General features: G+C 41.6%; 1 protein-coding gene across 1 annotated transcript in view; it reads left to right on the plus strand.

Moving 5' to 3' along the window:
- Positions 1-22,214, plus strand: part of TTC3 (tetratricopeptide repeat domain 3) — an 86,398-nt gene that overhangs the window by 11,174 nt on the left and 53,010 nt on the right. Inside the window, exons 9-15 of the mRNA XM_056119245.1 lie at positions 326-420; positions 1,224-1,286; positions 11,334-11,388; positions 16,818-16,980; positions 17,846-17,891; positions 18,855-18,975; positions 20,825-20,888. Coding sequence (XP_055975220.1) covers positions 326-420; positions 1,224-1,286; positions 11,334-11,388; positions 16,818-16,980; positions 17,846-17,891; positions 18,855-18,975; positions 20,825-20,888 — 607 coding nt within the window. The remainder of the gene's footprint in view (positions 1-325; positions 421-1,223; positions 1,287-11,333; positions 11,389-16,817; positions 16,981-17,845; positions 17,892-18,854; positions 18,976-20,824; positions 20,889-22,214) is intronic.

Raw genomic sequence — 22,214 nt, forward strand, 5'->3', positions numbered from 1 at the left:
CTGTTTCTTTCCCTCATCATATGTCAAGCTTAATAGGTATATTTAAATGTGAGCCTCCCACACAAGGGGGTATATTGATTTATTAAGTTTTTATAATCTGGTTTTATTTTTAATATCTTTAATAATTTAGCATCAAATTATTCATTTGAAAAAAATTTCTCTACAAATCAAAATAGTGGGGGTATGAATTTTTATTTTCTATGTAGATAATCCCTCAGATTATTTCTGATCTAAAAGATAGCAATGCAGAAATATTTTTTAGGTATTTGGGCTCTTGATTGTCTTGGAGGTAATTGATGGATATTCTTTTATTTTGGTTTCTTAGCAAGGAGAACTCATGAAAATAAAAGGAAATGAAGCGTTTTCCAAAGAGAGATTTGATATGGCTATTATCTATTACACCAGAGCCATTGAATACAGGTAAGAGCAAAATAAAAACAGTGCTCTGTGTGTGTGTGTGTGTGTGTGTGTTAAAGTGTCAGGGATTGAACCCAGGTCAGATGCATACAAGGTAAGTGTCTTACAAACTCTGTTATCTCTCAACCCCTAGCTTTTTTTTTTTTTTGCTAGATAATTTATTTTCTGTTGCTTATTATTAATATCAAGAGATGCACTCCTGGAATTCTAAAATTGTAAATGATTGGTGTCTGGAGACATCTCTGTAGCGAGCTAAGCCATTCTGAGATTCATTTGTGAGTCTCTGGATCAAGGCCATCACTGCGCTTAAATGGCACCTGGAGGCAGTTCGCGGGTGTGACAGCCAGGACCCCGAAGGGGTAACAGGATGGGATGACCCGTCCCCTACCCCATGTGACCTAAAATTCCTCAGTCTCTTGTCCCAGGTACCTGGGATTTTCTTCTGTGAGTTTGTGGCCACTGGAGGTTCTTTGGAGTAGGCGGAGAGAGACTGTAACTCTTCATTTTTAATGCAGGAAGTTTAGGCTATGTGAATAAAATTGGTCAGGAGAAAGTGAAGGACTTGGAAATATAGCCAATTCGAACTCTAAATCCCTCCAAATCCAAATTCTTTCTGGTCTGTCAAACGTAGATTTTTTAAAAGTTTTTATTAGTGAATCACCGTGAGGTACAGTTACAGACTTACAAACTTTCGTGCTTGTGAGAAATGTAAAATTCTTGAAAAGGTGTTTATGGCTCACATTTTCTGTGGGATTGTTTGTTTGATGTGTAATGTGCTTACTGATGACATGTTATTTCTTTTAAAGTCCTGAAAATCACCTCCTTTATGGTAACCGGGCTCTTTGTTTCCTTCGCACTGGACAGTTCAGGTAAGTTGGTTAAAGTTTTCCAGTCACTGACCTAATATATTGAATACTTATTTGGTGGGAAATCTTTGTTTTGCAGGTAATCAAGAAAACACTTAAAATTTCTTTGGCAGTTCAGTTAAATACTGAAAGAGGGCTCTATAGACTATGTACTTACTAGCAGTCACCATTCTGAGTGGATGATGTGTTAGGCATATTTAAGTGCTTTATGTATGCTTTTTAAGTATCATAATACCCATAATTGGTAGGTGGTAATATTTTCCATATTTACGTTTTAACGCTCATACCTTCATTGAGTAGTGATGCCAAGATTTGACACAGATTTTAACTGATGGGACAAATCTGTGTTTTTAACACCTATATTGCCTTCTTTTTCCTCTGTTAACCCATATAGTTCTGGAAGAAATTTTACTGTAGTAAGTTATTAGTGAATCACCGTGAGAAAGATTGTCAACATTGAACCCTCTGGTGTCCCCTTTGCTAAGCAGTTTTAGAATATAAATTGTCAGAATTAATAATATTGAGCACTATATGCTGTTCTGGTTACTTGTGTCCAAAAGAAGGGTTTAGAGTGGCCTCAAGAATACCTCCCACAGCTAGAGCGATAGCACAGTGGATAGGGCGTTTGCCTTGCACGAGGCCAACCCGGGTTCGGTTCCCAGCATCCCATATGGTCCCCTGAGCACTGCCACGAGTAATTCCTGAGTGCATGAGCCAGGAGTAACCCCTGTGCATTGTTGGGTGTGACCCAAAAAGCAAATAAATAAACAAAAGAATATGTCCCACTCAGTAGATTATTAAAACAAGGAGTGGGTGACTCAGGGCTGGAGGTCTTGCTTTGCATCCTGGGGACGCAGGTTAGATCCCTGGCACTACTACTGAGTTGATGCCTCCTCTCCACCCACACACCCAACCCTCAAAAGAAGAAAAAAGAATAAAAAAAAAGACAGTCGGGTAAGGGAAGTAGTTCAAGTGATGCTTGGACTGTCCAAGACCCTCAATCCAACCCACAGGACTGTGTGCTGCTCCTTCCCCTTCTGCCTCACTCTCCTCAGCACTCCTTCTTAAAACCAATAAAAGAAAAAAATAAAATTATCAAGTTCAAGCTAGGAATAAAGCTCTGTCTCTGTGTGTATAGGCATAAGCGAGTGATCCCTCTTGGTTAATATTTGCAGCTGACCTTTCTGTTGTCTAACTTCGAAAGACTTGACGGAATCTGTAGTTCTCACTGTCCAAGAGAAAAGAGATACCATTTGCTCAGATCAAATAGTGTTTTTCCAGGAGAGATTTTTTTTTAAAACATGGTTTATTATTACTTACATGATGGAATAGAGAAGAACTTTCTATTTCTAACACTGTGTTCTGGGCTGGAGCAATAAAATAAGAGTCAAGACAGTTTCTTCCCCCGTATCTAACTCCAGTTCAGTCCCCAACACCCCAAATGGTCCCCGAAACACCACCAGGAGTGTTACTAGAGCGCCACTGGGCATGACCTAAATCAATTTTTTTGATTTAGGTCAGTGTTACCAGAGTTACTCCTGGTTCATGCACTCAGGAATTACTCTTGGTGGTGCTCGGGGGATCATGTGGGATGCTGGGAATCGAACCTAGGTTGGCTGCGTGCAAGGCAAACACCCTACCCGCTGTGCTATTGCTCCAGCCTTCCTAAATCAATTTTTATAGCAAAAAAAGAAAAAAAAACTACAAGTACAGTTTTTGGTTTTTCTCATGAATAAATGCAGAATCGTATTAGTTGTTATCAGAAAGCATACTGGGGAGAGGGAGTGTGGGTGAGGGGAAGGTAGTTTATTCCAGGTATGTAGCTCTTAAAAGTAACACTGTTTTTCTTTTATTATGAACAGAATACATTCTCATGGTAGAAAAATTGGAAAATACAAGAGTTTAAAAAGAAGAAAATTAAAATCACCAGTAATCCAACCACCTCGGAGAATACCGCTGTATTATCGTTATGCAGCTGTTAGAGGCTTAAGCTGTGGATTAACCCAGGTTATCTAGTCTAGAGGAATGGATGGGCGATACAGTCTTCCATCAGTACCATTGGCCATCTGGTTCCGACAAATGAGTCGCAAATATGCATAGATTATTACCTTTGGCTAAGTTCAGAGTTGCCATTTCTTAACATGGTTTGAGGTGAATCTGTATGCTTCCAAGACGGTCGGTTGGCAACTTAGCTAAGGAAGCATCTGTCTAAAACCCTAATGGGTCAGAATTAGGATACCCCAATGCAGAATGCAGAATGTGACACTCTGCATAGGAGAGACCAGACAGCTGAGAGGCAAACCAGGGTTTTCTGCTATTGATCAAGAGTTTTGCCCTCTAGACACAGTAAAGTAAAACTTTACTGCCAAGGAGGTGCTTTAGAGTGGAAACGAGGTAGCTTGGTGAAGTCAAGGCCAAAAGTTTGGCCAGGCATCTAGCCTCATCACTCTACCTGACAGGCTAGATTTCCATGTTAGATAATTTCCCAGCTCACATGGATACTAGTTTTAATGTTACAAAAATCATGCCTCAGTGGTTTTGTTTTTTGCACATTGTTTGACTTGCTCAGTGATAGAGGAATACTACTTTTTCAACCCGCATACATAGAATCCCTGATCAGGTGAGCAAACCTTAGAAGTTGCCAATAGGGGCTGGAGCGATAGTACAGCATATTGGGCATTTGCCTTGCACATGACCCACCTGGGTTTGATCCCTGGCGTCCCATGTGGTACTTTCTGAGCACAGAGCAGGGATAACTCCTGTGCATCACTGGGTGTGATCCAAAAGTAAAAAAATAAATAAAATTAAAATTAAAAAAATACAGTAAAGTTGCCAGGAGCTCAAAAATACCACTGAGGAGGACCTTTCTAGATAAGCAGAGAGGACTGTTCTAGATGAGGAGAGATGTTCTGAGCTCTGCATCATCAGAGGTTGGCAGACCTTGCATGGGACGCTGGCTGAGCACTGTAGGGACTGCTGGGGCCACCCAGCCTCCAGGCTTCCTGTGTTCGTGCAAGGGTGCTCTCTCATACTTGTTCCACACGGTTAGACTTTCCAGCTGAAAAACAAGGGATAAAAAGTTCAAAGATAACAGTGTGAAATTCCAGGTAATACTAGGAAAGAGGAACTAAAGAAATAAAGCCTTGATTACAGAACTTCTGAAATAATTCTAAAAAATTAGCATAAATTGCAGCATTCAGCATTCTGTTAAAATACACTTTTGTCAATATTAGTATCTAAAAGGGTAAATCTACGCTCAAATACAACTTGACTAACACTTTCCGAACTTTCATGTTGTAAACATTCAACCTTGTGAAGTAGGTGTGAGAGTTGCTTGACAGGTGAAAAACTGAGTTCTGGCAAGCCAGACTCCAAGCTGTGTGTTACAGCCAGATTTTTTTCCTCAGCCAAAATTTGAACGTAGGTGGCCCGAGTGCAGTGTCTCTGGGATTCGGCACCATGGAAGGGTGATGGGTGTGATGCAAAGCAATGTGAACGTGAAAAATGCTTAAAACCGGTGGTCCACATGGTCAATAAACACAATTATCCTTCCAGAACAATGCAGATTAATCCTATGTATCTCTTCAGATTGGCAAACATTTAAAAACTTCGTAATACCATGTGTTTGAGAGGATGTGGAACAAAGGAAACTTTTCATACTCTGCTGGCGCAAGTGTAAATTTGGTGCAGTCACTTGGAGAGCCGTTTGGCAAAGTGAAGATGTGCGTGACCCGCAGCCACCTCTAGGCGCTCAGCGGCCAGTCGCAAACGGGTACCCAGGAAGCTGTGTGTGAGCCTTTGCTGTAGCATTTGTGTGTAAGAGTAAAACAACGGAAGCAACTAAATGTCCATCAGCAGGGGAATGGATAAACAAATGATGGTATATTCATACAATGGAATTCTATGCAACAGTTAATATGTGGTGTGCGTGACAAAGCAAGTTGCACAATGACTTTGTATGGTATGATGCCATGATAAATTCAGAAAGTTGTGTAATGTTCTAAGTATGCAAAATGATATATGCCGTATCCATCATTCCTGCATAGTATATGTTAAAAATGTTTCTCAGATGCATGGTCCTCTGAAACTCCAGGGGCGTGGCTGTCTCTGGGAAGGAAAGGCGAGAAGCGGCCTGGAGATGGGAAGGCGGGTACCCAACCGAAGGCGATGCCAACCGTGACGCCCTTCTGCAGAGACTGGAACTCAATGCCGAGCTCTTGCTAAGCTGGCGCCCGCTTCTTCGTTCAGATCATGTTTTTCTCTGTACTTTTATGTATCCTTGAAGTATTTGGTGGAAAGCAACAAGAAGTATAATTTAAAAGGCACATGATGGGGCTGGAGCGATATCACAGCGGGTAGGGCCGTTTGCCTTGCACGCGGCTGACCCGGGTTCAATTCCCAGCATCTCATATGGTTCCCCAAGCAACGCCAGGAGCAACACCTGTGCATCACTGGGTGAGACCCAAAAAAGAAAAAAGTCAAAGGCACATGATGAGGGGAAGAGAAGGGCCACCCCAATTATCAAAGATAAAAATCAGTGAAAGATAATCTCGAAAGGAGAGAAATGAACAGTGTTTTGAGACGAGTAATGAAGGAATCCCTAAGTAGCAGATGACACTGGCAGCTCGGTGCTTCATTCGGAGATGGTCAATGGGGTGACAAGGTTGGTTTTTAATGCCACATTGTCACATAGTCAGTAAATCAGAACACCTCTCCCCCGTCCCACTGTTAGCCAGAGATAAACACTTCCAGAGGTCCCGTCCTGCCACCACCCCTTAGGCGGGCTTGGGGAAGAGCACCTCTTTAGTCTGTCTTCTGGGAGTTCATTTGCCAATTGCACTTTGGAAGTAGCAAGGCATTTTAGAGCAAGAGTAGTTCGAAAATTTCTGTTTAGAGGAGAATGTAGGAAAAAGGGATCAGGCATATCTAGCTTTTTTTTTTTTAATAGGCAATGTATTTGGTTAGTCTTTGTTTAACATGTTTTTTTTTTTGTGGAACTCATACGAAAAATTCAAATTCTTTGGTGGAACAATACATTTTGTGAAGGGAAAATACAAATACAGCAAGGGATATAGTGGGTATTTTAAGTTTCCATTGGGAAACAGAATTTAAAAAGTTTTCTTATTTACTGGTACCTTTTGGTATTTAATTACTTGCTTGTTATATCCTATATCTGATAGACATGAGATCCCAACTGATTTATAGCAGATTTTGCTAATTCCTGGTTTTGATTTTTTTTCTCAATTTCTCTTCTAACCAGAGGTATAAAATCACTTTAATTATAAATTTGTGAGAAATTGAAGTCTGTGTGATATCTTGGTTTCCTTACTTTGTTCTTTCTTGTGTGATCTTTTTGTTTTTACTTACCAGTTGGTGAGTTTGCTTTTGAACAAAGTATTATTTTTTAAAAAATTAGGCAATATGCTCTTCTTTTCTTTTCTTTTTTTTTTTTTTTTTTTTTTTTTTGCTTTTTGGGTCACACCCTATGATGCTCAGGGTTACTCCTGGCTTTGCACTCAGGAATTACTCCTGGTTGTGCTGGGATGCTGGGAATCGAACCCGGGTCGACCGCGTGCAAGGCCAATGCCCTACCCGCTGTGCTGTTGCTCCAGCCCCTGCTCTCCTTTTTAATCTTTTGTTTATTATTTTCAGAGTTGGGACTTAAACCTAACCACGTTACATTGTGGCTCCCACCCCCATTTATAGAACAAATAAGAAAGAAATGTACATTATAAAAAGTTAAGAAAATCAAAGGGTATTAGTTTTAAGATCCCAAAGATTAAGCCATAGGATTAGTGACCCCTTCTTAGCACAGGATTTTTTTTTTCCATTCCCTGAATACAAATATTATTAGGTGTGCAGAAAGAGTTGGGAGCTAAGGAGAAATCCATGCCGATCCAGCAAATACGCAGGGAAACTAGGAAGGGAAATAGCGTATTTTTTTCATCATCATATATTTTAGGGCAGAATGTAACCACACATATATGCAAAGGTGTATGAGCAAAAACAATTGGAGCGAGAAAAACTCTACCATCGTGTTCTGACTTGGAGCATCTGGGCCAGTACTCTTCCTACTCTGTTCTGTGTTCACATAGCTATGTCACACAGTCTTCAGAGTAAATAAACGGTTCAGAGCGGTAGTACAGCAGGGAAGGTGTTTGCCTTGCATGTGGCCAACCTGGGTCCCCAGCATCCCCTATGGTCCCCCGAGCACCGCCAGGAGTTATTTCTCAGTGCAGAGCCAGGAGTAACCCCTAAGTATTGCTGGGTGTGACCCAAAAGCAAAAAAAAAAGAGAGAAGAGGTTAGTTGCAGTGAGCAGAGTGGGCTTCAAGGGGGAGCAGTGTGAGTGGGCAGGAGATTGCCTGTATGCTCGGTGGGCAGTGGAGACTGAGGTCTTGAGAGCAGGGGCAGTGGAAATGTTAAAATAGAAGAACCTGAATTACCATGGAGGTGAAAATGGCAAAAGTCGCGGGTGGTTTGGGTGTTGGAAGAGAAGAAGCGGTGCCTGGAACTCCCCCAAGGCTGACCTGCGGCAGTGAGAGGCGCTGGTGGGGACAGGACCCTCGCCCTTTCACACTCAAACAGGCTTGAAGGATCCAGGCTGGAGAGAAGGGCAGTGAGGAGCAGAGCAGATGAGTCACTGTAGGAGGGTGTTTGGGCTGCAAATAACACTAAACTCCTATTCGACTGGTTTAAATGGTGAAAAGAACCTCATATCAGGAATCCCACCATGTGGTTTTCTAAGGATGCAACAATAATCTTTTTATTTTCCAGCCCACTCTGCTCCTTCTCATGGCAAGTTGGCTGTTTTGTTAGACATAAAACTAGATATTCATCTCCAGCAGAAAGATGGCCCATTGCTGTTTATTTAAAAAACCATACTTGCCGAGAGGTGTACAGTTAAACTTTCAGAAACCACACAGCTGTGGCCAATCCCCAGAGTGCCTCCCTGCGGCCAACCCTGTCCACCTCCAGAATGGCTTCCAGACCCCCACACTCACTGTTCCCAACAAGAACGTCGTGCCTGGTTTTGTGCTATGTAATGTCTGGCCTTCTGCATTGTTTTTGAGATCCATATTGGCGCATGGAATTGTGAAGTGTTCATCTGTTGCATGAATATACCATATTCTATCCATGATTGCTGATGGGCATTTGTGCAGTTGCTAGAATTTCTGTGCTACAGCACTGTCATTGTGAGCATCGTATTCATTTCTCTTGCGGATATAGCCAAGGTATGCAGTTGTTCGACGCAGGACTGCTTACATCAGCTTTAACAGATAATTTCCAAAGTGACGGTATCGATTGCACGCCTGCCAGCAGCGTATGAGGGTTTCTGTTTCACATCCTCACTGATGCTTATTATTTTGTGTCATTTCATTTAGATATTGTGTGGATTTATCATGCCGCGGTTCTTAATTTGCATTTTTACGTCGATGGAGAGCATTTAAGTTGAGCATTTTTCATAAATTTATTGACCACTTAGCTATTTTATTTTTTTGTGAAGTACCTTGCCTGTTTGAAAATGTCACTTCCCCCCCCCCCCCCCCCTTTGATATTCAGTGTTTACAGTTCTAGGAGTTCTGAAACTTCTGAATATAAATCATTGGTCAGATTTATTCACATAGTCTGGCTTTCTTTTTTCACTCTTCATAATTTTCTTTTCTCAACAGAAATTGCTGTTTATATGCCATAATTATTTTCCTACCCCCTAAGCATTTTTTTAGTTAAGTGCTTCTGTTTATAATCTCTCTGGTTGTAAAGTTACCAGAATGTTCTATTTTTTCCAAATCTTGCTCGTGTAACTGTTTTTGGGCAGGGAGCGGCCACATCCAGTGATGCTCAGGGGTTTCTTCTGGCTCTGCACTCAGGGCTCACTCCTGGCAGTGCTTGGGGGACTGATGGGGTGCTGGGGCTCGAATCTGGGCTGGCCGCATGCAAGGCAAGTGCCTCACCTGCTATACTACTGCTCCGGTCCCTTGTGTAACTTTTGATCTGTGGTTCATTCCGGAGTTGATTTTTGTATTTTGAGTAAATTAAGGTTAAGGATAATAATGGATGTTCATCCACTTAGCACTGTAACTTAAGAGTGCATTTACTTTGCACTAAACCAGTACGTTCAAGTCTGATTCTTAGATCTTTCATGCTTTTACAATTTTTTGCTTTGTTTTTGCATATCTTTTCATAGGTATTCCTCTCTGATAGTATATATTTAGTTTTGTTTTTCATAATTCTTTTTTAAATGAGTCCCTGATGGTCTCATTGGTTAGCAGTGAATCACTTGACTACAAGACTAGACTAATCAGTGTAAAGGAAAGTGGGGCTGCCATATTGGTTACACTAATTAAAAATTTGGGGCTGCAGCGATAGCACAGCGGGTAGGGCATTTGCCTTGCACGCGGCCGACCCTGGTTCGATTCCCAGCATCCCATATGGTCCCCTAGGCACCGCCAGGAGTAATTCCTGAGTGCAGAGCCAGGAGTAACCCTTGTGCATTGCCAGGTGTGATCCAAAAAGAAAAAAATAAAAGATTTGTGTATCATGTAGTCATGAGTCACAGAAGTTTGGTTACCAGGAATAAAAGTAATAGTGGTTGGGTAGCTGTTTGCTTTGGGTTCAAGTAGCTAAGCATATTTAAAGTTTATGGGCGATTATTTAGTAGTGTGAATGTTTTTGATGCCACACAACTGTATATTTGAAATAGTTCAAATCGTAAATTGTATTGCTTGTATTTTGTCTATAAAAAGTACTGATTCTGGAGAGGGGACAGTTGATTTTATTGGTGAGCTATGAATAAAGAGGAAGAAGTATAGGACATAGGTGGAGAAATTAACTATCAGGTGGAAGAGGAAGACTTTAGGGCCAGAGGTGGGTTTGTCTTCGTGTTTGGTAGTAGGAAAGGGTGAGTTTTCTCTATGGTTCTACTTATTGAACCCTGCCGGAAGGTAGAGGGGAGACAGAAGTTGAAAGAAAGAACACAAGATTTGAAATGAGCAAGTTAGGGAAGGTTTCTATATGAAAAGATTGCTGGACAGTGTTAAAGGCCTCTGGAGTGGCTGTACCTTTTGAATTTTGAATACCTGCAGATTATCAGATCAGTCATAAGTCTGCCTATGTATTCTGCTATGTCATTTCTCAGGCAGTGGTTAGCTCTTCAGATAAAGTCATAAAGAAAACAGAAAGTGGGATTGATGCAGAGCTGGGTTTTTGCCTTAGAGCAAGGCGTAACAGAGACAAAAAGAACTACAGAGAATTGGTATATGTGTGAAGTGAAATGATGAGCTATCCCCAGTAGATGTATACAGAGAGAGCGAGTGAGTCATTTGGCCAGGCCTCAGAGAGGAGGAGAGTGGGATGTCTAGATTGGTGATTTTTGGAGTTTTACCAGGTTTGAGTGATGGTAAGTTTTGTGGGGTGAGTGTGGGTGGTATAAATGACTGAGCTGGCGTAGGGAATCATTGAAGAAAAAGGAAAAGGAGACTTAAGCTATTAGGTCTGTTAGTACTGTTGATTCATAAAACACTGTGGGTTTTCGTTTTTTAACATATTCAAAGCAGAAAGGATGATTTCTGTCTTCATTTTATAGACCTACTTTAGGAAGTAGACCCAGGCAGGTTATTGAGATAGAAATGGCGGAGGGCAAGTTCATTTCTAGTTCCAGCTTTCAGAGTCATTTCAGAGTTCATTGCTTTGCCAATGTGTTGTGTGGAAGTTGGGAGTTTAGTTATGTTTTTGGAGAATAGACTCTTGCAGGCATGCAAGAATACTGCATAAAATGGATTTATGGTAGCCAGTTAGGTATAAGTAAATATGTGTAGGAAGTGCTCTTTAAAAATCTTATTACTGGATAGCTGTGATTGAAACTCTGGAAACTCTTCCCCCTTTGTTTTAGTTTTCCATATTTCCCAACTCTTTCATTTTATAGATTTTTTTTAAGCGAGAAAAAAAAACAGCTAGGTATTATATGGAAATTCCAGAAGCACCGTAGATGTGCATGTGTAATTATTGCATAAAGCTATTTGAAAATGCTGTTCCTTGCTTTTCTTTTTAGAAATGCCCTTGGTGATGGGAAGCGGGCCACTATTCTGAAGAGTGGTTGGACAAAGGTAGGTTTCTTTTGCATTTTACGTTAAGCAGGTAATTCTAGACAAGTTTGAAAAGAAAGTAAGACTGTTCGCAGAATGTAAAATTCGCAAAAGTGCTTGTTAAAATTAATTTAGATATAAAGAATTGGCCAGTGTAGTTTTGATTCAGAGTCATGAGACTAGCCCAGCGGTGCTAGAGGCTGTGTGTTGGGCAGGATGGTGCAGTGGGGTTTCCAGGATACCTTAGTGATAAGCTGTCAATGCCTTTGCATTCCCTGTGGATTCAAACTTAGCTGGAACTGACACCTAACTTAGAACTGTGAGGTTCGGTAAACGAACAGGTTATGTCCGGATAATGTTAGGGGGGTGAATTTGACTATGTCAAAATTCTGTATATTGGAAGACACCATGAATAAAATTGGGAGATAGTGTTCATTCGTATAAATAACATACAGAGCTGTTAGAATTTTCATCCAGAGAATACACAGAGGTAAAGGAAATTAGAAAGAGAAACATGTTAGACCCTGGGTCCAAAAAGCAAATAGGCATTTCACATTAGAGAAATTCTGAATGGGCAGTGGAAAATTGTCTGTTTTCTCCTCCTACTCATTACAGTTGTTCAGAGAAAGAAAACAGACCCTAGAAAGCATAATAGCTTCCAGAGACACCCACTTAGAGATGATTACATGAAACTCTGTGTTACTGTTTGAGTCCTTCTAAAGGGGTCAGTAGTGCATTTTGGTGAAGATGTGCACTAACAGGGTCCCTTAAAGCATTGAGTTGGGCGTTGGCTACAGCCAGCTGGGAAGGTAATATGGTGTTAGTGACGCCTTCCCTGTGCCCCTGGTCGTATTCCTGAAACCTGCTCCTTTTCTCGACATTGTTCCACTTGCCCTGTTTTCCCAGTTCTTTTCCTCTGGGCACTTACCATCATTAAACCCGCTCAGTGGGGCCAGAGCAATAGAACAGCGGGGAGGGTGTTTGCCTGGCACGTGGCCAACCTGGGTTCAATCCCCGGCATCCCATACGGTCCCCCAGAACTGTCAGGAGTGATGCCTGAGTGCAGTCAGGAGTTACCCCTAAGCATTGCCGGGCGTGACCCAAAAAAGGAAAGAAAAAAAACAAAAAACATCCACTGTTAGTATTCAGGCTAAGTTCTTCATTGTGTGTCCTTGGCACAATCTGAGCTCAATGAGGGGAGTGTTGTTTATTTATGTTTGCTTCACTCCTGAATCTGGTTTTGCCTGACAAATTGTACATGGAACAGGCACTCAGTAACAAATATTTGTTGACTCAGTGAATGAATCAATCAGATACTATGTTGCAACTAAAATGAATTAATCGTCTTACGAACATTGATAGATTTTTAACAGTTTTGAATGACAAAAGGAGCAAAAGCACATTAGGGACTAAACAAGTATAATAAAAATTCATACCAATGCTTCTTCTGGGGATTGAGACAAAAGGCGATTAGAGAAGGTGCCCGATTGCATCAGTGTTCTAGTAGTCTTATTTCTCACTAAACAAGAATGTGAAACAAGGATAGTGAAATGGTAATAGTAATTCAGAGTATTCCTTTAATCCCTGTATTTACCTAAATCATAAAAACATCCCTATATATGTTTTATATATTAAAAAAACCTCCATACCTTGAGGTGCTCAGGGCTTACTTCTGGCTCTGCACTCAGGAATCACTCCGGGAGGTGCTTGGGGGAACATACGTGCTACCAGGGATGGAACCTAGGTCACCATGTGCAAGACAAGCCCACTCCTCTCTGTGCTATCCATCCAGCCCCTGCTTTCTGACATGTCTGTGTGCATTGACTTATGATGTGTTAGACAGGATACAAACCAGTAGCCTCATAAATGTCCTAAGGATCTTTTTGGTTTTGGGGGCCACATCCGGTGATTTTTTAGGAAATACTCTTGCTCTGCACTCAGTAATTACTCCTGTCGGGGCTCAGGAGACCATATGGGATGCCGGGTTTCGAACCCGGGTTAGCTGCGAGCAAGGCAAATACCCTATCTGCTGTACCATCACTCCAGTCCCCCTAAGAATCTTTCAATTTTGAAGCATATACTAGTACTCTTTTGTGTGCGTTTCAGTACCCCAGCATCAATACAGCCTTTGTGCCTCATACCACAAAAGTCCAGAGTCCGATTAGATTCTTGAATATGTGAAATGTTTTTTTTTTAATAACTTCTGTAAAGTTTTTGCTTATTCTGTCATCTGTGTAGTTTCTCAACTCTATAAAGAGTCACTTATTTTTCTTCTTCATTTTATCACTTTAGGACACTTTTAAAAATATCTAGTGGTGTTTTTGTTTGTTTTACTAGATGCCAGATACTGTGAATTTTACCTTGATTGAAGCTAATTTTTTCTAATCTTTTATTTTTGAGCTTTTCTTCTGGGTGCAGTGAAGTTACTCAGAAACATAATTCTTAGAGGTTGGGTTTTTTTTTTCTCTTTTGCTTGGGGGCCATACCTGGCAATGCTCAGGGCTCACTTCTGGCTCTGTGCCCAGGGATCAATCCTGGCAGTGCTCAGGGGCCCATATGGGGTGCTGATGATTGAACCTGGACCTGGGCTGGCTGGGTGCAAGGCAAGCACCCTCCCTGCTGTGCTATCATCACTCCAGCTCCATCTTTGGGATCTTATTTTAAGCTTTGTTTAAGTAGGACTTGGGGGACACTTGATAGAGAGCACTAGCTTCTAAGGTTTCATCTTTTTATTTTCTTTCTTCCCTTTCCTGCCCTTTGATTGTTTGCTTCTCTGATGTCTAGGGTTGCACACTTGGTTGTGATGCTTGCACACGATGGTCATGCTCACTGAGGCTTGTGTACTTGGTTACAGCACTCACGCACTTGTTGCCGTGTGCTGAAGGTCCTGGGATCACGTTGCTGCGAGCCTTGCCCTTGGCATCGGCAGGGTACATGCGCGTGACCTCGTGTGCAAGGCAGACCCTGTCACCGCCAGCCCTGTCCCCAGTGCTCTAGCGTTTTCACCTACCCAAAGCAGAGAGTTTGTTCTCACTGACTATTGAGAACGGGGATTTGTTTTTCCAGGCCCACTGTGGTACTGACTGTTGTTCTTCTCAGCTATTTGAGTGTCTCTCTGTCCTGGGTAGTTCCTTCCTGTCCATGTACTGGTGAGCACTGGGCTGAAGATGGGGCACGTCTGCAGATTCTCAGGCTCTCTCTACAGTGCTCTGCCCCCCGAGCATTCAGTCTGCTCTGGCCCTGCTGAACTCCAGGCTCAGTCCTCAGTCTGTTGTCAGCCTGGGATTCTGGGATGACTCCTTTTGTTGCCACATACATAGTGTCTTCCAAGTGTTTCTTTTTAAATGCAAGAGGGTGTAAATCCAGGCCCTATTACTACATCCAAAATGGTAATTTGAACTTGGATTCATTTTTAAAATTTATTTTCAGTTTTTAATTTCTTTTGGGAGCTGTGTGTTTGGGGAGCCACCTCCGAGGCGGGAGTCTCCCCTGAGCACCGCTGGGTGTGACCCCAAAATAACATTTCAATACCACCCCTTTTTCCCCAGTGCCCATTTCCCACACCTGTGTCCCAGGGTACTCCTCAGGTTTATTTTAAAAAACGATTTTTACAACTTCGTTGGAGAGGGAGCCCCAAATGAATATCCTTCAAGTGGGCGCACAGAGGGACCCTCCTAGCATCCTTAGTAGACCTGAGGGGATACCTCAGATGGATCCTGATTGAGTCACAGACCACACGTCAGTCACTAGGACCTAAAAATAGGATCTCTTGATTGGCTAGTCTTTTGGGTTACAGCTGTCACTTCCCCTAGTAACCTTGTTGAAATGAGGCCCCCGAGGGACAGTCTGGCTGTTACTGTGTGAATTAGGGATCTGGTAGCACCTGGAAGGAGGGATGTGCAGCAGAGGAATAGTAGGTGGTTTCTGTCTGTGGTAAAGAATGGAATGATGAACAGAGCCAACTTTCTTTACCGGTATAACAACTTGTGTAATTGGTCATAATTTCCTGTGCCGTGACTTTCTGATGCATTTATTGAAGTTCGTATCTTCCTGGGGGTAGAATTTTGGTTTAGGAGCATATCTGAGAGGTCTCTTTATCTAATACCTTTTGAGGAAAATCAGAGTTTAAACAAATTTGAAATGGAATCTTTGATCTGAGCCTAAATAACCAGACTAGCAGACGTTTCCAGAATTTAGGGTAGGGCAAAGAAAGATCACTGTGGCGGCTGAAGCAGTAGCACAGTAGTCAGGGTAGGGTGTTTGCCTTGCACAGGACTGACCCAGGTGTGATCCCCAGCACTCACTACCTTTGGTTCCCGAGTCCACCAGGAGTCATCCCCGAGTGCAGAGCCAGGAGTAAACGTGAGCACTGCTGGAGGTGGCCCCCAAACCAAACCGAAACGAAAAAGATGCTTGCGGTCGATTGACTTGTTCAGTGAAATCTCGCCTTTCTTAGAAAGGTCATTTCTGGTTTCGTTTATTTCATAGAATCACAGTCATCTTTGTAACGTGGGTAGTAAGAACGAAAGAGCCTTTTACTAGAAAGACCCAGAGAGATCTGGTTTCTGTGGCTCAGTGCATGAGAGGGCCGGCCAGTTCCTGCCCCTGTCTCTTCTAATTTCCTTCTCAAGCCGAAGATGAGCTTGGCTTATGACGAGGTAGAGGAGGGCTTAGCTGACTTACCCAGGTTGGATATTGCTAGTTTTCCAGTAAAAAAATTGTCACTGATAGTTTATGGTCAGTGTATAGATGGGGTAGCCAGGACTGTGGTTCTAATCCCCTTCATCCCCCCAAAAATACCCTAAAAACCAAAGGTATCGATAGTAACAACAATCCTTCTTAAAAACAAAATCAAAACCCCACCAACCTGTAAGAAAGCTGCTCATTGACTCAGAGGTACATGGCTGGCTTTGGACTATTCTAGTCTGTGACCCACACTTAACACATTGCAAACTGACCCAGAGGGGATTGGGACGTGGAGACTGGGAGCTCTGTCATGTGCACCCAAGCTCCCCAATGTGCAGAAGGCTCTGGGTGGTTCCTGATTCACAGTGTATGGGGTTGTGATGAAGTAGGGTGTTGCTCCCTTAAAGTGTTGCATGGAATTAAGTAATTTTTGGGGGTAATTTTTTATATTTTACTGTATTTACACAAAATAACATCACATTCTTTTTTATAGTAAAGAAACATAGAGTAAAAGTTAAATTATTTGTAGATACACTGGTCTCTGGGCAGCTGTTAAAAGTTACTAGAAATATGGTTCCATAGCATTTCACTTAGCTCATTAGGTGACTTTGTTTTCTGAGAGGTACTAACATTTTTTTGTTCCTCATTGATAAGGTCCTAAACTAACATCGAAAGTAATACATCATGTTATAAGCAAAGTATATTTCTTTATTACCTTAATCATATTTTTGAGAAAAAAAATGAAATTTATTTTTTTGGAACAGGGACATTATCGTTATTGTGATGCTCTTTCTATGCTGGGGGAATATGACTGGGCCCTGCAAGCAAACATAAAAGCTCAAAAACTCTGTAGAAATGACCCTGAGGGAATCAAGGATCTAATTCAGCAGCATGTAAAGTTACAAAAACAAATAGAAGACCTGCAAGGTATTTCAACTAAGATTATTTCGTTACAGTCGAATTCCCTTTAAGGCTTTTGAAGGTGGGTTTCTTGGGTTTCTTGGAGGACCGCTTCTCAGATGATTCTGACTTTTTCGTGTTTTGTTATATTACTATAGTCTTCCATATCTACTGTTTAGAATTTCATTAATACTATGTTAATTTGGTAGTGATCTGCAGTTTTTATTTGAAGCAGCGGCAAATTGTTACTTACTCTGTAAAAAACAATAGGCCTTCTAAAAATTTGAATAAAGTTAAAAGTTTCAAATTTCTCCTCCATTATTAAAGTTATTTCTTAAACAAAAAGGACTCTGTTAGTAGAAATGCTTAATGTTTTCCACTAAGCCTGCAACTAATTCTTTAGCATGCTGAAAACATACACAATAGAAGGAGCTCTATGCGGACGGGGGGTTCTAGATTTTTTATTCTGCTCTTGTTTTCTTGCTCTCATTTTCCTTCCTGTAGTACCTGAAATTCCCTCACTCTGCACTTTGAGCTTATAGGTCTTTCCTGCTTGTTTTTTGGGTATTTTGGTGTCTTTCGGGGCGGAGCTGAGTAGTTCTTTACAGATGTTGCCATCTCATAACATGATTTTAAGATTGTGAGCTCCTTGAAGACAGGTACCTCTCATTCAAATCAGTATATTGCTGCATCTATTAATAGACAAGGCTCACTCCCTGTTTTTGCTGACAACATCTTAAGCCATCGAGAGATGTCAGATTGACTTAGGGATATCTCTTTCTCTTCTAACTTTGATGTTCTTACTGCCACTTTAAAGGAAGGATTAAAATATTTGCAGGTAGGTGTTGCCAGTGCACTGATTACTGTGTGTGTGATTGGTTTTTTTTTTCAGGTCGAGCAACCACTCGGAATCCAATCAAAGCCTTTTATGAAAGCAGGTGAGTTGCCAGGGCTGTTCCTTAGCGTGGTTCTGTCATGTGAGTTTAAGACTCCTTGGGTGTGTAGGGGCTGGAGAGAGAGTATAATGAGAAAGGAGCTTGCCTTGTACCCGGCTGACCAGGTTTTGATGCCCGGCACCCAAAATTGTCTTCTAAGTGTAGTCTCTGAGCACAGAGCCAGAAGGTGGCCCCAAAAGCAAACATTTGTGTGTGATTGCCAGTAGCAATCATGGTAAAGTTGGAATGGAAGGGAGAGAGAGCTTTTACCATTGCTGTATATAAGACAGAGTGACCTGTGAATTGCCAGGTATATTTTGCATACTGTTTCCTGAGCTGTTTAGGTGTAGATTAGGTTTCCATAGCCTTTGGAGAAAGAGGGATGAAATAGATGTTAACTGGGTATCACTATACTTGAGTGGGTATCACTATACTTGAGTGGGACAGTGAGGGTACCGGCTGCATTGTTATATGTGTTCCGCTTTACCTCTGTCCTGAAACTTCTTCCCCTGCTTCCCTCTCGGCCCCCAGCTGTTGAAAGTCAGCAACAAAGACATGTGTTTACAAGGGGGAGAAAATCCAATAACTGATGTTCTCTGTTTGCTTAACTGGTGATTAAAACGGATGGATCTTCCCACCACACACTTGAGATGTGTAATGAGCCAGTTTAAAACCAAGGGGACAACATTAGACACTAGAATGTTATTTTTTGATTGTTCTTAAGCCCTTGAAATTCTTTTAAGACCATATTAAAAATAGTTGTGCATAATGTCCAGTTCCAGGTGCAGTTAGTATCTCCGTAGAACTTGATAAACCTAACTGTAAAAACAAAAAGCCAAAGCCGTAGTACCTTGATTTCAAGGACTGAGAGGCAGCAATGGCAGAAGCCTGCTTAGTCAAAGGACGGCTTTCAAAAATGCATATTTAATCAGTGTGAGTAAAAGGATTATTCTTCTGTTCTCTCAGAGCCTACATCTCCACTCTGTCGGCACCTGCATTCAGAACGTCACTTAATTTTGCCGAGACTGGAAAAGATTCCAGAAAGCCTAAGCACACGATGGCAAGTGGTGGTAGCCACAACATAAAGGTAAGCACAGTTAATAACTAAAATTAAAATTTAATTTGAACGGGTAGTCTCATTTCTACAATCGTATTTGAATAATTGTGAAGGCTAAATGTTTTCATGGTATGTACCCTTTTTACCTAGTGATATAAAGAAAAATAATTTTTCTCTTTTGCTTTGGGGCCACACCTGACGGTGCTCAGGAGTGACTCCTGGCTCTGCACTCAGAAATCACTCCCGCTTTGCCCGGGGAAACCATATGGAATTTTGATGATCAAACCCAGGTCAGCCTTGTGCAAAGCAAGCATCCTGACCACTACTATTGCTCTGGCCCCAAGAGAATTTTTTTGTTTTTTTTTTTTTGCTTTTTGGATCACACCCAGTGGTGCACAGGGGTTCCTCCTGGCTCTGCACTCAGGAGTCACTCCTGGCGATGCTCCGGGGACCCTATGGGATGGTGGGAATCGAACCTGGGTCGGCCGTGTGCAAGGCAAACACCCTACCCACTTGCCGTGTGCAAGGCAAACACCCTCCAGCCCTGAGAATTAATTTTTTACTAATAAATTATCTTGGTTACCCCCCAGCTTCTATGTCCCAGAATTTTTTCTGAAATCAGATTTGTGTTTTCAGAAAACTTTCTAAATATTTAGCCACATGGAGCAGTTTCCTTCATATGGCTTTCCTTCACATATCACTTAGGAATGAGTGACGGACAGTGAGCCATATCACCCTTCCGCTTACAGTGCTTTGTTTTTTTTTGTTTTTGTTTTTATTTTTATTAACAAATTATTTTTATTATTATTTTATTTTTATTATTATTTTATAATATATAATATAATTATAATAAAATTATTTTTATTATTTTATTGTCATACCTGGCAATGCATATGGTTACTCCTGGCTGTGCACCCAGGAATCACTCCTGGCGGAGCTCGGGGGACCAGATGGGATGCTGGGAATCGAACCCGGGTTGGCCACATGCAGAGCAAACGCCCTCGTTGCTGTGCTGTCACTCCAGCCTCTGCTTTGCATATTGTCTTCCTCCCTCTTCACTTTTGCAGTCAAAGCTGGCCACCTGGCACAGCCCCAGCCAGCCAGTTCACCTGTGCTGTGCCAAGGTGCACCTCCTGTCCAGATGTCCCAGGCATTGCTGTAGCTTTTGTGTCTCTTTCTATTTATTTTTTTAATAGAGGGCATCCACAATGGTGAGGGGCTTCCAGGGCGCGGGATGCTTCCTGGAGAAGAACGCAATTTGGGGCGTGTTGTGGGCCTGTCCTCTCCCGCTTGAGTTATCTCTGCCTCATCTCTGTTGCTCTCATCACCTGTCGTGCTCAGTGAGCTTTCAACCAGTTTCCCTGGCCCAGTGGGGGGTCACAATGGCCTGCATCGGAATTTATGTTTGCATAGAAATGTATGCAAAGCTCCGCGGATGCTACTGGGTCCACATGGATGTTCTCACCGGGTTTGAGGGAAAAGAATGGATTGTTCGGGATTAAATGGACTGATGTAGGGAACTTTTCAGCCCACTCTTATTTTCTTCTTTACTGTTAGTGACAAAAGTCTTAAAAGAGGCTATCTGCTGAGAGGGGACATGAGGAAAGAGGGAATTAGTTTCCTTTCCGCTGTTTGCTGCCCGGTGGCCTCTTCAGTCTGTCAGAATAGAATTCTCACTGGAAACTGTCAGAGCACATTGTCCATTCATGTCACTAGTGATCATTTTTGTTTTCTGTGAATTTCAGGTATAAGAACCAAGTAGGTAATTTAGACGCATGGATAAATTTTATCCAGCTCTCTCTGTCCTGTCAGTTAGCTGCTGGATTCTTCCAGGCTTTATTTTGTTTTGAAGTCTCACTAATGTTATTTCCACGACTAGGTGGCAGATGAGGCTTTGAACTCCGATGACTGTGACTGCCGTTCTGAATTCGTGCCAGCACCAGGTGAGTTTGTTTTCCACGTGGAAATTGTTGTTGAATGGATCGAATGTGTCCGGAGTGTTCATGCCCTGAGACTAGCACAAGCCGCACTGCTGTTCTCCTTTTCCTTTATAATGCTTGTATATTAAGAAGGCTTTGATTATGTCTATAAAATCAGTACTCGGTCTTCCTATTATTATTTAATAAACTTAAGTTCGGAAACCTAAACAAAAAAAGGAAAACAGCTCCTTCTTGATCTATTCGCTGATTGTAGTTTCCATTCGATTGGTGTGTCTCTTTTTATTTTTTGGCTTTTTGGGTCACACCCGGTGATGCTCAGGGGCTACTACTGGCTCTGGACTCAGGAAAACACCTGGTGGTGCTTGGGGGACCCTATGGGATGCTAGGGACGCGGGTCGGTCACATGCAAGTCAAACACCCTCCCTGCTGTACTATTGCTCCAGCCTCTTGATTGGTATTTCTGAGCATTTATTTATTCTTCTTCTTACCCCCAAATTTTAATGCCCAAATGCAGTTTGCTTATGTACTGTTTGTATACTTACGCTTTATGTATGAAAAATGACTTTTTCCTATCTCTAACCAGTTATCACCAATTGGCAGTGATAGTGATTTTTTTTAACTTTTTTGTATTTTATAAGGTAGTTCACAATATTTGTTTACATTTAATATTCAAACACCAATCCCACCATCGTATTTGGGATGCTTTCATCCCAAGCCCCAAGCCCTGTCCCAAAGCAAAACCGAAATAATATATTTTGTATTGTTTGTTTTGAAAAACTGCTGAAAATGCTACAAAAAAGTAAGTGATAGTGTTTTTGTTAGGAATAGATACTTAAGTCTGATTTTAGCTTATTTTAAAATGCATGCGTTTGTTGCATGTCTCTGCATATAATAAAACTGCAGACAGCAGCACCTCATTTATTTCGCATTCTTGGGAAATGAAGGGTTCCAAAAATATTCTTAATTTTTTTCTTATTAAATATTCTTAATTTCTTTTCTTAATTTTCCAGTCTTCCTTTATACTGTGAGATTTGATGAGAATCATTCCAGATGGGTTACATGCATTCCCTTCCTTCAAATCAGTGTTTAAGATAAAGCTTTTCTTGATAAGTCAGGGTAGTCTACACGCAACAGTTGGGTTTTTTTTTACCTCTTTCATGTTTTCTTCCCAGGGAACTTGCTGTAAATTGTTGAGTTTCTGCTTAGTGATATGCAGTTGTCTTTTTTTCTCCTGCTTGTTTTCAGTATTTCCATTTAGCAGCATCCTGTTACTATGAGAACATACGTGCTTATTGTTTGGGGAAATGGCTTTTATCGGTATTTCTTAGA

Source organism: Sorex fumeus, unplaced genomic scaffold (assembly GCF_029834395.1).
Source record: "Sorex fumeus unplaced genomic scaffold, SorFum_2.1 ptg000041l, whole genome shotgun sequence".
NCBI classification, from domain to species: domain Eukaryota; kingdom Metazoa; phylum Chordata; class Mammalia; order Eulipotyphla; family Soricidae; genus Sorex; species Sorex fumeus.